Genomic DNA, 15514 nt, shown 5'->3' with positions numbered 1-15514 from the left:
GTGTGTAGAGGCCGCTGTCATTTCCACTATAAGCTCAGAATTGCTGCATATTGGGTCTCTTGCCTGTGATGGAAGACTCAGTGTTCCCTACTGTTGCAGTCCTGTGGAGAAGAGTATTTTTAGGCATATTAATAGAAATGTAAAAAAAAAAAAAAAAGTATTAAAAACACTTAAGTGCTATATGTAATAAAAAACAGTCCTGATCTCCGTTCCTTTTTAGATCAATTTTATCCATAAAAGAGGCAGAATCAAAGTAGTATTCTAGGAGAGAAACTGAACCATTTTATTTAAGGAAAGGGGTGGCTCTAAAGTGAAAAGAGGCTGGATTTTATTGTGATGTTTGTGTACATTGCATGTCTGTACATTTTTCTCTATCTCCACACAGCAAGATGCACGTGTACTTTGCAGATATGTCTCCAGAGCAATGTTAATCTCGACAAGGATCGTCCATTTCATTTTAGAGGCCAAATGATCCCCACCAGATGAAGATGTGGGGTGATAAAATCGGGCCAATCCGCAATGCGATCACTGATTACATTGCATGGATGTAGCAAATATCGCATGCAGGGACAGAGCTTGCAGTAAAGTTCTATCCCTACGACTGCACTCTGCAGCCATATCAGGGTATTTAAAAAAAACAAAAACCCAGAGTATGTGCTGTGCATGCGCCGCTAACATTGCCGCCACTACCACTGCCACGGGTATGAAAACACCCTTTTCCCATTATGTTAGTAAAGAAAAAGTCTAACAAATCTGCTCCTAAGTCTTATTCACTTACTTAAAATTGTAGTTGATTTAAAGTCACATTTTAGTTTTTTTTTTAAATTTTGCTTCGTTTAAGTCAAGATTTAGTCAGTGGAGCTCAGTTTTCATTTCAGTCTACTTTTAGTCAAAGTTTTAGTTATACCTTTTGCAGTTTAATGATACTGTAATAGATTTTGCTGAAGAACATTTCTGTAACATTCCCTTGAGCATACTTTTAACTATGTGTTTACTAGTAATCTAGGCTCAGTAGGCTGAGAATGCGTTACATACTGAGTGTGACCGTAGTACTCCCATATACAAATGAATGCCTTAAGTTTGTTAGAACAAGTGCAATACACAATCATATTTCCTTCACAGCAGATCATATTTATTTTCTGCAAATATGTAGAACACATAATTGTTCTTTTAAAATGTAAAACCCTACTTCCAGTGTTAATTTTGACAAGGATTTTGAATTTAGTTTTACTCTTAGTCTCTTTTTTTTGTTGCTTTGTTTTAGTTGAGATTTAATCAGTGGATCTCAGTTTTATTTTAGACTAATTTTAGCCCTAAAATAAACTGCAGTCGACGACTACTTTTAGTCAGAATTTTTTTTGTCAAAATGAACACTGCTCCTGAGAGTGGACTGTATACATGCTCCTTGAAGTGCAAAGGTTGAATCACCTAGTCGTAGAACCACAGCTATTCGCGATAAGCACTATGAGGTCCATAGACTTTTCATGAGAGGCAATGGCTGTACGACATATCTTCAGTACAAATGCAATCAATATTCTAGTATGTTATACGTTACATTTCCCTTTCTAGAACAGTTAATATTTGCATACAAATATCAAAACTTATATTGCTAATGCTATTTTGTGTATTCTCTTTCTTTTCTATGGGCAATAATACAATTCTCTGTCTCTCTGATTTATTTTAGTACATTTATAAAAATGAATGATTATTTTCAGTACACAAAATAAACTGACAACAGTAAACGGAGAATAAAGATGCGATAATTTTCAAGTTAAGTAAACATATTTTCGCGAAGTATTTTATTTTAAGCATCGTCCCATCACATTCTTTAGCCATCTGTCTCCAGTAGCATTAAAGGGATTAAAAGTGCATAGTTAAAAGTTGAAAATGGCCTTAACACATATAAAAGCATGCAATCTTCAGGTAATTTCATTAATTTAATTGCGAAAAATCACTAACAGTGTTAAAGGTCTCTTTCTTACAGTCTTTTGTTGTATTATTGCATCACTTTCCAAAATCAGTTAAAAATACAGGGAAAAAAGGTTTCACTGTATATTTTCCTTCTTGTGCATTGTCATTCATCTGCGTTATCTGTGCGCGGCACGCAAGCATCCATCCATAGAAGGCTGTGGTAGATGACTAGAGGCAGCAGCTAACCTATCCCAGATTGTATTCTACATTATCCAGGTGTTAAAATATGAGACAATGGGGTACTTGAGACCAGTCATTAATATTGGGACTATTCAAAGTGTAGCAATCCTTGTTCACAGTACAGTCAGAAACCAGGAGAAATATCCCTAGCATATCTTGTTCAGATTTAAGGACGACATTGATTTTTCATCTTTCATGTTTTACGTTTGCCTCGTTGCGTTCCACAGTAACTCCGTTAGGTTTTGGAGCCATCTCCTTCTTATTGCAGTCTTTCTCCATGTAAAATTCTGCTAGTACAGGGCAGTACTCTGAAGCCACTCCACCCCATGACCAGTTGTCAGGAATCCATGGATTAGTAAGTCCTTCTCTTACCACCAGCGAGTAACCTACATGGAAGGAAAGAGGTTTAATAGCTGGAATGATCATTCACATTTTTTACCATACCTCATCAGATTTTTTATGCTGCAAACATCTTAAAGATAGCTGAATTATTTTCAATAAATAGTCAAGATAAAATAAAAAAATAATGCTTGACTTATGGATTTGTCTCCACTAAACGATTGGCAATATCCCTTTCTCTCTCTTCTTTTCATTGGGGGGTAATTCCAAGTTGATCGCAGCAGGAATTTTGTTAGCAGTTGGGCAAAACCATGGGGGTAATTCCAAGTTGATCGCAGCAGGAATTCTGTTAGCAATTAGGCAAAACCATGTGCACTGCAGGGGAGGCAGATATAACATGTGCAGAGAGAGTTAGATTTGGGTGTGGTGTGTTCAATCTGCAATCTAATTTGCAGTGTAAAATAAAGCAGCCAGTATTTACCCTGCACAGAAACAAAATAACCCACCCAAATCTAACTCTCTCTGCACATGTTATATCTGCCTCCCCTGCAGTGCACATGGTTTTGCCCAACTGCTAACAAAATTCCTGCTGCGATCAACTCAGAATTACCCCCATTGTCCGATAACTTCCCTGCTTTCCTGAAGGTGGCATCAGCCTGCCTGACAAACAGGACAGATCTTTTTGGTGGATGTCCAAAAATTCTCCAGTACAAAAACACAGTAGTACTGGCAGGACCTTAGCTTGTGAAAAGTATTACAATGTAAGAAACAATAAATATTAAATATGCATATATACAACACAGTATGTACAATCCTAGAAGGTGGCTGCACAACCACCTATTTACTGCACTCTTATGGATATAGGGAATGACTCCGAGATGCAGGAAAATGCCTTTGCAGCTACAATTCAGTATGCAGCAGCTGTGCGACAATATGTAAATGTCGCTGCCGCCACGAGCTGTATGAAGATGCCCACTGGAGATGTCTCAGATCTGCCGCTTATGTAGGAAGACGCAACCCATCAGACGCACATCTGAGTAACCCTATGCTTGCACAGCATGGTCGTCAGAAGTAAGGCGCCAGAGCAATTTTAACAGTGTACCGGATCACAGTCTCAAGCTGTGATGTCCCTGAAATGGTTGCGATATGCCTGCGTTTAAGTCTGCGCTACCCCGTTACCTCCCAAAATGCTCGCTGACTGTCAATCACTTTGTGAATAAATCCTCACTGCGAGCACCATCACATGACCATTGCAGCACATGCGGAGTAAGACTTACATGTAAGCGCTATAGCACAAGACTGATCCTCAGTATACAACACTGCGTTCATCTCTGAGTCAGGCCCATAGTCCTGATTCAGGAAATCGATGCAGAATTAGGTCAGAAGAACAGGAAACTTCTTTGCTATCCTGTATTTGACATGATTCTGTGATCTATATGGACAGCACCAGGCATACTAATACAGTTCAGCTCACAAAGAAATCTAAAGCAATCTTCCTTCCACGCCTTCCCCTTACATAAATCCAGGAAGCAGACTTCTGAGCATGTGCTGATTTAGCCCCAGTAAGGGTGCGTACACACTATGCAATATCGCATTCATTCCGGCTGATATTGCCGGTTCGTTGTATAGTGTGTACGCTCGATACAGGATATAATGGGTGCTCCCGCGGGTCGTATCCTGCATCCTGCGATATTGCTTATGAAGGCCATGCTGCCAAATGCTGCATGACTCCGCCCCATGCCCTCCATCGCAGCCGACAACGGCAAGTGTGTAAGCACTTGCCGATGTTGGGTCCCCATTGCAGACGATGTTGCATCGTGTGAACATCGTTCTGATATGTACACAGCCTAAGCCATGCTCCTACACTTGCAGAGGAAATGTAATACTAGCAGGATTATCTATACAGTATGTTAAGCAAGGGTAATGCTCAGATTGTGCTGCAGCCAGTCCAGCTTTACAACTATAATCTTTAGTAGACACTGATCAATTGAGAACTGTAAGACAAACAAAAAAAATTCCAGTCACTCTGTAGGGTATGTAGTGGGTCTGTCCAATATGGGTGGACAATATGTAAACCTGCCCCGGGGACAGCTACCTTCCTCCTTGCTGGTCTAAGGCAAGCTGTGTAATCACAAAAAGAATGAAACGCGCCTAATGCGAACTTACACAATTGACACAACAGTGTCATCGACACTATAAACATAGAATACACAAAAGGAAAGACTGTACAATTATACAGGCATTAAAAAAGTAAATACATCCCTTAGTAGATGATGAATCTTTCACCAGGAATTTGTAATCCTGATTCTCTTCGCCTAATTCAGAGGTGGACACGATCTGCTCAGATCTGCTCAGATCCGCCGCTTGCTCACAAAGATGCAGCATCGGATGCACCATCAGACCTCAAAATGCCTGTTGCAAATAAGATGCTGGTTCATAACCACTGCGCAAAAAGATGCAATCACTGGCTGCAACAGCCCCCAGAGTGGTTGTCACACACCTACATTTGCCTTGCCACACCCGTTACCTCTCACAAGCAGTTACTGCCTGTCCATCATTCTATGTCCAAATACTAGGGCCGCCATCACAAGACCATTGCAGCACATACGAAGTGGCAAAAACATTGGCCAACTGCGCAAACATCAGCACTGCGTCCACCCCTAATTAGGACTTCTGATCTTCCACAAATAATATCCACCTCAATAAAAAGAGTATGTTTAGCATCTGCCATCTTAGATTAAAAAAAGAGGCTAAGATGTGGGAAGGAGGCGATTTAGGTAGGAGCTGCCTACGGGGTGCGTGGACGCACACCCTGTATACCACCTGCTCATGCCTATGTGCTGAGCACTGTATCACTAAAATTTGCAGTCTCTGAGAACTGTTGTACTTCACTAATAGCATGAGGCCATGGAGTAGGCGGCTAGATCCTCTGCAAAACCGTACAGGACACAGTGTATAGTGGTGCTGTGCACATTACTATCATACACTCCCATAATTCAAGACAGATTGGGACAGATCAACAGAAAAAGAAAATTAGAGAGATTAAAAATGTAGAACAATGTGACTGGCCGAAGGTGAGAGAGAAATCCAGTAGAGGAGAGCAGTATAAGAAATGTCCTATATTAAATAATGGCCATGCCAGGTAGAGTAATACCCCTTTCACACTAAGGGGTTTTACTAAGGTGTGAGTTTTTTAGAAGTGGAGATGTTGCCCATAGCAACCAATCAAAATCTAGTGCATGTTTTGCAGGTAACGCAGCAGGTGCACAGGTGTATTAATTACTCACTGACACATTTTAAAAGGCCACAGGTGGAGTTAATTATGTCACTTGTGATTCTGTGAGGAGACCTGCAAAACAAGCAAGGTGTGGGGTCCTGAGGACCGAGTTTGAGAACCTGTGATCTAGAAGCAGCTAGATAAATGTTAAATTGAATCTGACTGGTTGCTATGGGCAACATTTCCACTTCTAAAAAACTCACACCTAAGTAATTATACCCCGATAATCCCAGGACCAAGCTGGGATAATTAACATGGTTCAATCAGCGTTGATACCCTATCACACCAAGGCAAGGATCCGGGAAAAACCCAGGTTGTGTGTCAGTGTGAGTTGGGTCAACCTGGGTTATGTGACCAGGCTCTGGTTTTTCCCAGGTCCATGTCTCGGAGTGAAAGGGTTATTAAAAGAAGCTCATTGAGCTCCTTTTAGCATATCATGGATAGAGTAACCTGGGAACACAGTTTCACACTGCAGCACATCTGGATCAGACCCGGGAAAAGCCCTTATCAAGAGCAGGGTAGCGGAACTAGGGCACAAAACCCGGGTGGACCCATTCACACAGACAAACCTGGGTTTTTCCCATGTACACGCTTGATGTGAAACGGGTATTATACTACTATGCAGGGCTGTAACTGGGGTGGTGCAGCCAGTGCCGTCACATAGAGTGAGATGCCCTGGGGGGTGGAACCCGCTATGTTAACCCACTGCCGCAACACCCTATTGCCGGATGCCTGCTGCGCTGAATGTTACGCATGGTACGCCAGGCTCTGGGGACTGGGGATAGACTCCGATTCAGGAAGCAGATGGGGGAAGAGGAGGAGTACCGAATGCTGGAGATGGGCACTGGACAGGCAGGCAGCTGGCTGCCACATGCCCCTCCAACCATACAGTCATGGCCGCCTGCAAGGAGAACTCTGTGCTGCCCCGGGATCCATCTCTGACACACTAGCGGAAGATTGCACGGTAACCCAGCCTAGACTAGCACAGAGGAACCCCGCAGTAGTTGGTCTCCTACCTCCCCCCAGTGCTGCCGGCCACATGTACAGGCCGGGTTATGTACTGCCCAGAGACTTCATCCTCACTAACACTGGTAAGAGCAGAGGAAAGTCAAGGGCCTAAGATTATAGGGGTGGGGGAGCTTGAATACAGGTACTGTATACTGGTTATTTGTTAGGGTTATGTGTACAGGCGGATGGGGCTGGTGTAAAAGTGTTATGTGTACAGGGTATAAGACAGGTGTATAGTGTTATGAGAACAGGGGATGGGGCAGTGTTATGTGTACTGGGAATTGAGCAGGTGAATAGTGTTATGTCTACAGGGGATGGGGCAGCTGTATAGTGTTATGTGTACAAGGGTTCGGTTAGGTGTAAAAATGTTATGTGTACAGGGGATGGGGCAGAGCCACAGTGTTATGTTCACAGGGGATGGGGCAGGTATGCAGTGTTATATGTATAGGGGATGGAGCAGGCGTAAAGTTTTATGTGCACAGTAGATGGGGCAGTAGTATAGTGTTATTTGTACAGGGGATAGGGCAGGTGTACAGCGTTATGTGTACAGGGGATGGGGCAGGTGTACAGTGTTATGTACACAGGGAATGTGGCAGGTGTACAGTGTTATGTGTACAAGTGATGGAGCAGGCGCATAGTGTTATGGGTACAGGGGATGAGTGGCAGATGCACAGTGTTATCTGTACAGGGGATGGGGCTGGTGTATAGTTTTATGTGAATGGGGGAATGCAGTTGGCATGATGACATTCACAATCCCTACAATCCAGCGGCAGAATCCCAACGGGTGAAAATACAGACAACTTGAAACGGTAATTTTTAGGGTTACGGATAGGCTGTGGGTGGGGGGCGTTAAGGTGGGTACACACTAGTAGATATATCTGCAGATCAACTGATCTGCAGATATATCTATGGACAGATCGGGCAGTGTGTTGAGCATACACACTGCCCGATCCATCGGGGACTGACGTCATGAACTGGGCGGGCGTGTACACACGCCCGCCCAATTCAGCTGTCAATCACCGCCGGCCGCCGCAGAATGTGTACGGGTGGTCGGCCGACCGCCCCGTACACACACAGTGACGCGCCAATATATCGGTAGATATATTGGCCGTCGGCTGTGCTGCGCGGCCGACGCGATACGTCTGTGAACGACTGAGTTCACAGACGTATCGGCCGTACACACTGGCCGACGGTCCCGCAATATATCGTCCGTTCAAGAGAACGGCCGATATATCGACCATTGTGTACGGGCCTTTAGGGTTAAGGCTGCGGGAGGGAGGAGTTACAGTTAGGATGCCATTTTATGTTCTCAGTCTACCCCCAGGGGACAGTACATACAGGTGTCAGCTAACACAGCCCTGCACACCAGCAGTAAGTGTATACTTTATGTAGTATGTGTTGATGGTTAGCTGACATGTTACTCTTTTTCCATGTCACTTTGTTTTCCTCAATTATAGAATATTCTTCTTGGCTTATTTCAGTATGAATTGCAGTGGCGTGCTGCAAGGCCATACTGTGTGGATGTACTGCGTGGACGAAGGAAAGCCCTAAGCCAACATGCAGAAATGCCATTCATAACACATACACTTCCCTAACTACAGTATACACAGTTCTGACCTGTGAACACTTTCTTCAGGCTCTTACTGATCCAGATATTGTCTAGAGACTTGTTTCCTTGAGGTGCCTTTGTGCTTATATTTGTAAATGTGTTTGCTGGAAGCAAGTTCTGGAACTTTTCTTTTCTCAGAGAATCAAAGTTACTGCTATCTGGGGGCTGGCTGAATCCTCCCAAAATGATTATGTCTTTTTCTCCTGAAATATAGAAAAGAATAATTAGTGCAATACACCAGCTGCTAAGACACATTCAAGTTTATATTGCTAAAAATGTATACTACACACATGCTAATTCCACAGCTCATGCATGTTATGACTTTTTGATACTTGATTATGTATATTGAAAAGTCGTACCACAAACGTGTACTGATTGTGGGCCTTATTCAGAGATTGACGCTGCTGCGTACTGCAGCCCAGTTCGCTATATCGGCAAACTACGCATACGCAGAGGCCGCATTGTGTCTGCGTGGGCTCAAATATTGCGGCTGCTTCCCGGAAAGATGCGGCCACAATGTGATTGACAGCGTTGGGCGTTTGCAGGGCAACGACGCAGTGTTGGGTGTTGGCGGCCCAAATGCAGGCGTTACGGGCGTGTTTTCAGGGCAGCCGCTCCTATTAAAAAAATGGTAGCAGAGCCAGGGGTCAACCTTAATTTGATGTGTCTACTATGTAATTGCGGATGCATTGGGAGGCGGCACCACACATGCTGGGCGGCCCCCAGCATATGAGGAGATGGATGCGGATCTTGCTGCGTATGAAACGATCTGAGTCCATCTCTTAATCAGGTCCTGTGTTTGTACAGAGGGCCCGATTCAGTTTTGTAAGAAAAGCATAAAAGGCAAGTAACTTTGTGTCTGGAACAAACCATGTTGCAATGCAACCGGAGCAAATACATTTATATGTTATTTGTGCAGGGTAAATAATGTCTGCCTTTGCGTGTAGCCCACAAATGTTAGACAGTTTTATTTTAACACTGCAAATTGAACACACCCCACCCAAATCTAAGTCTATTTGCACGTTACATCTGCCCCACCTGCAGTGCAACATGGTTTTGCCCAGTTGCTTGCTTTTTTGCTTTGCTTGCAAATCACAATCAGGCTCAGAGTCACAGTTGCAATTTCAGACGCAAGCACGGAATAGATTATTGAAAATAGTGGTATTTCCAGATGCAACAGATGTTTATTCAGAATCTATAGATGATGAAAGTGGGTGTCTCAGTCCTTACACATTCGGACGAATGGATCTACACCAGGGAAGGAATCAGCAGCGGAATTTGCTAAAAGTTGCAGATGTGTGACCAGCGACTGCATCCGACTCAGAATCATGCCCTATAGGTCACTATATTGCTAAATATAATTCAAAAGCAAGTGTAGGTGGTGCTATAGCCATACTTGCCTAGTCTCCCGGAATGGCCGGGAGGCTCCCGAAAATCGGGTGACCCTCCCGGCCCCCCGGAAGAGCAGGCAAGTCTCCCGGAATCAGGGGTCCCCCTGCCCGTCCGCCCACTTAGTGTGTAAAGTGGGCGGTCCGGGCAGTCCATGATAGCCACGCCCCCTGCAGTGTAATGCCGGGGATCGCGGCATTACAGAGCGGGGGGGTGGGGGGGTGGTGGCTTAAAGTATGTGCCGCTGAAACCCCGCCCCCGTCCCGCCCTGCTCCACCCCCGTCCCGCCTCCGGTCCACCTCCTCCCCACGTCACAGTCCTCCCCTGCCCCCTTGCTGAGCCGACCTGGCTGCTCTCTCCCGCAGAGAGCAGCCAGAATGTCGGCAAGTATGGCTATAGCCACTCAGGAGACTATCATCCAAATAGTTTTCCATCTCCAAGCTGTGAATTTCGCATCACTGTGCCTGCTTTTTACAGATTCACGCTCCCAACATTAATTAAATTGTGCATAAATTCAGCTGCACTTCTAGATTTCTTCATTTCTTCAACTGACCTGCTTGTTTACTTTTCATTATTGTGCATTTTGATCTGGGGGGCAAAATGCACAACTTGACTTAAAGATCTGCATGAGTGTGATATAGCCCAACTGCAGTGTAAAAATAAAGCAGATCAGTACTGTATGTATTTGCAGCATACAAAGGATTGTATTAAATTATGCTTGTACCCCCTGCAAGAAACCAGTCCAAAAATGCATCTACATCTAACTCAGCCCCAGTGTGACTAGTTTATTCAATGACAATTTTATTTTATTTGAATATTTTATTTATAGTTTCAAAGATGTACAAAAACCCCAGTATATAATAGGAGAACAAATCAGCAGAGTGGTAAGCACAGCAAATGAATCAGTTTCAAGATGCAAACCAAAGCAGTGTCTGCAGAGAATGGTTTTACATATTTATTACAGCAAGATGTGAAAGAAAACGAGAAAAGAATACCAAATAAAGAGGAGAGGGGGGAGTAGTATGAAATGATAGCACTAGAAACAAACAGGAACAAAAAAAGAAATAGGAACAGTCCAAGGGGTCAAAACATAAGGTCTGACAGGCCATATGTGGAGCGGTGGTTGGAGAATAGTCTAGCATAAGTATACCAACGGTCCTACACCCAAAGGAATTGTGGTAATTTGGAGCCAGGGCCGGACTGCCCATCTGGCACTTCTGGCAAATGCCAGAAGAGCCAATGGGCCAGTCCAGCCATGCCTTTCGGTACTCTGCTTGGCTGCCCAGCTCTCATAGGCCCTCATTCTGAGTTGTTCGCTCGCTAGCTGCTTTTAGCAGCCGTGCAAACGCTAAGCCGCTGCCCTCTGGGAGTGTATCTTAGCTTAGCAGAAGTGCAAACGAAAGGAACGCAGAGCGGCTACAAAATAATTTGGTGCAGCTTCAGAGTAGCTCCAGACCTACTCCTAGCTTGCGATCACTGCAGACTATTTAGTTCCTGTTTTGACGTCACGAACATGCCCTGCATACGGCCAGCCATGCCTGCGTTTCCATAGACACGCCTGCATTTGTATGTTACACGCCTGCGTTTTTTCACACACTCCCCGAAAACGGTCAGTTACCTCCCAGAAACACCCACTTCCTGTCAATCACTCTGCAGCCAGCAGTGCGATTGAAAAGCGTCGCTAGACCTTGTGTGAAATGGCAACGGCCGATGTGAAAGTATGTCGCGCATGCGCATTGCGCCGCAAACGTATGCGCAGAACTGCCGTTTTTTTCCTATTCGCTGCGCTGCGAACTAAAGCAGCTGGCGATCAACTCGGAATGACCACCATAGCTGGCCGAGCAGCTCCGGCTCCTGGCACTCTACTCGACGACCCAGCATACAGAGAAAGGGGCGTGCCACAAGGCCAGGCCCGCCTGACTTGCAGCACAGCCCCGTGAGTTGCGACCATGCCCCTACGCACACACAATTAAATGCCAGGGCTGTATAACAGTCTGTGCTTGCAGCTGATTCAAGTTGCAATTTTTTTCACTGCAACAAAAGTGCCACGTTCTAGTGAAAACTGCAGAGAGAGGAGGGGGAGAAGCGTTTTCCATAGGTAGGCTACAAGACAGCCGACAGCATTAAGGATTTGGGTCACCAATTTGTCCTTATATTTGTCCAAGTAGTTAAAAGAGAGACCCAAGAGAAAGGATCATGGATTAATGATTTTGGGGGAATTCAATGCAGTACTTAAAAGCTTTGCAATCAAATGCCAGAGTAGAACAATTCTACGGCAGGTCCACCAAATATAAATAAAAGTACAAGGATTCCCGCATTCCCGAGGTAGAGCTATAAATTCTATGGAGTCAAGTGGGAATCATGTACCTGTGGTAATACATTTTATAGGAATTTTCCTTAACCAATGTAGATATGGAAGACCTAGCAATCCGTTCCTGAATTGTGGACCAAGTGTCCTCTGGGAGAGGACCAAGATCCTCCTCCCACTATATTTGCGCTGGGCGGAGCCCTCTGTCATAGCCTGAGCTGTCGCCCGCACATCCGCCCGCCAGCACAGATCGTCGACCGCAACAAGGCCGAGCGTCTCTGTTTGTGTACCACTGCAGAGTTCCTCCGCGCCTGGCCCTGATCTTCTGACTCCTCCTCTTGCTAGTGTCCCGAGTCCTGCAATGAAAAGCATGTCAAGATGCTGAGAGAGGGTGGGCCGGGCGCGGAGGAACTCTGCAGTGCTACACAGAGACGCTCAGCCCTGTTGTGGTCTGTGCTGTCAGGTATTATTTCATATTTTTTCATTAATATTTTAAAACTCTTTCTTATAACATAATCTAGTTTTGTGTACTTCTTTTATTGTTCTTATTTGAGTATTAAATTCATGAATTATTAAACTACCTTTCAGTATATCTTTTGGTATACTTAAAATAGTCATTAGGACCTGTTGTTAATTTATGTGAATCCCACCACTGGATATGGAGGCTTCTACTGAGAGGAGGAGGGAGCTGTAAAGGAAAGAACTCATGCCAGATAGTAAGGGGCTACAGTAGCAGTGGGACTCAAAGGGATTCAGGGGCAGTAGAGGCAACAAAATGGCGCAGCTGGAGAAAGTGAATTTTATTAACCATGGGAAAGGAGAATTTCGCCTGCAGATAACCCAGAAAAATGCAGCCAGCACCCTCCAACACGTCCACCACAAACCTGATCACATCTTGACTGTTTTAAGGTGTGGAACAGGGTGTACCATTTTTGGGGGGCTACTGAAACGCATTGTATTGAAGGAAAGGACTTTATACCCATGAGAACAAGTGAAACAAACAGAGAAATTACAATTTTATTTGACCTCTGTTAAGATTATTTACTGTAAATACAGATCAGTATTTGAATAAGGCTGTGCAGCCAACATGTGAAACTATGAGGGTAATTCAGACCTAGTTGTAGATGTGCGAACAAACGCAAATCTACAATCAAATACTTTGACATGCGGGGGGACGCACAGAACAGGGCAAGTCCAACCCGCATGCTAGGTCCTGCTCCCCCCCACCCCAGACATGCAAAAGCATTGCGCGGTGGCGATGCTTTCACATGTTTCGAGTAGCCCTTTGTCTATGCAGCCTATCTGCTAAGGCAGACAGCTACCCGCCATGTTTTGGGTCGAATCAATGGTCCGGACACTTCTCATTTGTCCGGACCACTCCCCTTAAAAAGAGCATTGACGCCCACAAAATACGGTGTTGACGCCCCGTCCCTGCCCCCCTCCAGGTCTTAAACAGTGTTCTGAAGAGAACGCAGTTTAGGACCTTACACATGATGTGCAAAAATGGCTTCATATCGATTTTCGCACATCAGTGACGGGATCTGAATTAGGCCCTATAGCTTATAACAGAGCACATTTGCATGCTTTCAGTGCAAATTTGAGCCAAGAGACAGTGAAGCTGCAGGCATTCCTAGAGGGACTTATATGACTGGATGTAATACCATTATTTGCTGCTTCAGGTCCTTCTTTAGATTTGCATTTAATGCAAATTAGTTGTAACTTTTTCATAAAATTAGTCACACAGGGCCTAATTCAGATCTGTTTGCTCGCTAGCTATTTGTTCAGCACAGCGAACAGATAGACGCTGCCTATAAGGGAGTGTATTTTAGCATTTCAAGTGTGCGAACGCTTGTGCAGCCGCCCTGTACAAAAACAGCTTGTGCAGTTTCTGAGTAGCTCTGACCTTACTCAGTCGTTGCGATCACTTCAGCCTATTCGAGCCCGAAATTGACGTCAGACACTCGCCCTACAAACGCTTTGACACGCCTGCGTTTTTCCAACCACTCCCAGAAAACGGTCAGTTGCCATCCACAAACGCCCTCTTCCTGTCAATCTCCTTGCGAACGGCTACGCGAATGGTTTCTTCGCTAGAACCAGTGCACAACAACGATCCGCTTTGTAGCCATTTGGCGTGCCTGCACATTGCAGTGCAAATGCATGCGCAGTAGTTACCTAATCGCTGAGCAGTGAAAAACGCTAGCGAGCGAACAGATCTGAATTAGGCCCACTGTACATATACTGCAACTGTATTTAGAATTACATGGATCTTGTACTTGAGTCTCCTTGTATTTAGGTACTGAGGGCGTTAGTGTGCAAGTGTGCAGAGTAAGGGTACAGACCCAAGTAATGTGTGCCTCATAGAGATGTATGGAACTTATTTAGAGTTGCAAGTAACTTTTTGATTTGTCTTTTAAGAGGTATCCCTCTTACAAGGTCAATGTTTTTGAATGAGGACTCACATGGGGACTGGTTATAGTTGTCTGGTAATTGTACTCACAATAACTGATCAGACTGCAGGTAGTGCCAATCCACGCCGTTCATTGTGCGCTCACAGGCGCATATATTTTATACCATACAATATTCCATAATATCCAAATTGGTGATCCCATCCCAATAGCTATATGTAAGGTCAGCTTTATGTGCTTGGCTGGGGACTTCAAAATTGAATTTTGCTCCAAAGGAAAGGGTCCTTCTCATCTTTTCAAAGCAGGAATCACAGCAGAGTGGGAGACAGCGAATGCAAATGGACAACCAGCTGGTAAGCTAAGTGAAGAGAGAGGTCCCTCCCTAGACATTTTGGGTGCTCTGTATATAATTACAAAGTTCTTATACAGGTTGAGTATCCCATATCCAAATATTCCGAAATACGGAATATTCCGAAATACGGACTTTTTTGAGTGAGAGTGAGATAGTGAAACCTTTGTTTTTTGATGGCTCAATGTACACAAACTTTGTTTAATACACAAAGTTATTAAAAATATTGTATTAAATGACCCCCCGGCTGTGTGTATAAGGTGTATATGAAAAATAAATGAATTGTGTGAATGTAGACACACTTTGTTTAATGCACAAAGTTATAAAAAATATTGGCTAAAATGACCTTCAGGCTATATAAGGTGTATATGTAATATAAATGCATTCTGTGCTTAGATTTAGGTCCCATCGCCATGATATCTCATTATGGTATGCAATTATTCCAAAATACGGAAAAATTCCATATCCAAAATACCACTGGTCCCAAGCATTTTGGATAAGGGAGACTCAACCTGTATATGAAAATAAAAAAGTTTGCCTGAGCTTGCCTGCTGCCAGACTACTACAAACTTGGCTTTATAGTTTAGATTTCTCTCCTGTAAGCAGCTCTGTGATTGTTCACTTCACAGCCAGTGAAAAAGGCAGGGAGATAACCTTCCAGCATTCCTGGAATGACTGA

At 44.2% G+C, this 15514-nt stretch overlaps 1 protein-coding gene across 1 annotated transcript in view; it reads right to left on the bottom strand.

Moving 5' to 3' along the window:
- Positions 1-1771: 1771 nt before the first annotated feature.
- The window catches only part of EEPD1 (endonuclease/exonuclease/phosphatase family domain containing 1), a 230299-nt gene continuing 216556 nt past the window's right edge, over positions 1772-15514 (bottom strand). Inside the window, exons 6-7 of the mRNA XM_063922503.1 lie at positions 8393-8587; positions 1772-2537 (exon numbers count right to left, since the gene is read on the bottom strand). Of these exons, the coding sequence (XP_063778573.1) occupies positions 2338-2537; positions 8393-8587 (395 nt within the window). The 3' untranslated portion in view covers positions 1772-2337. The remainder of the gene's footprint in view (positions 2538-8392; positions 8588-15514) is intronic.

This window comes from Pseudophryne corroboree, chromosome 5 (assembly GCF_028390025.1).
Source record: "Pseudophryne corroboree isolate aPseCor3 chromosome 5, aPseCor3.hap2, whole genome shotgun sequence".
In the NCBI taxonomy this organism is placed as follows: Eukaryota; Metazoa; Chordata; class Amphibia; order Anura; family Myobatrachidae; genus Pseudophryne; species Pseudophryne corroboree.
Note: the sequence above shows the minus strand (reverse complement) of the source record. Positions and strands in the feature narration are given on the sequence as shown.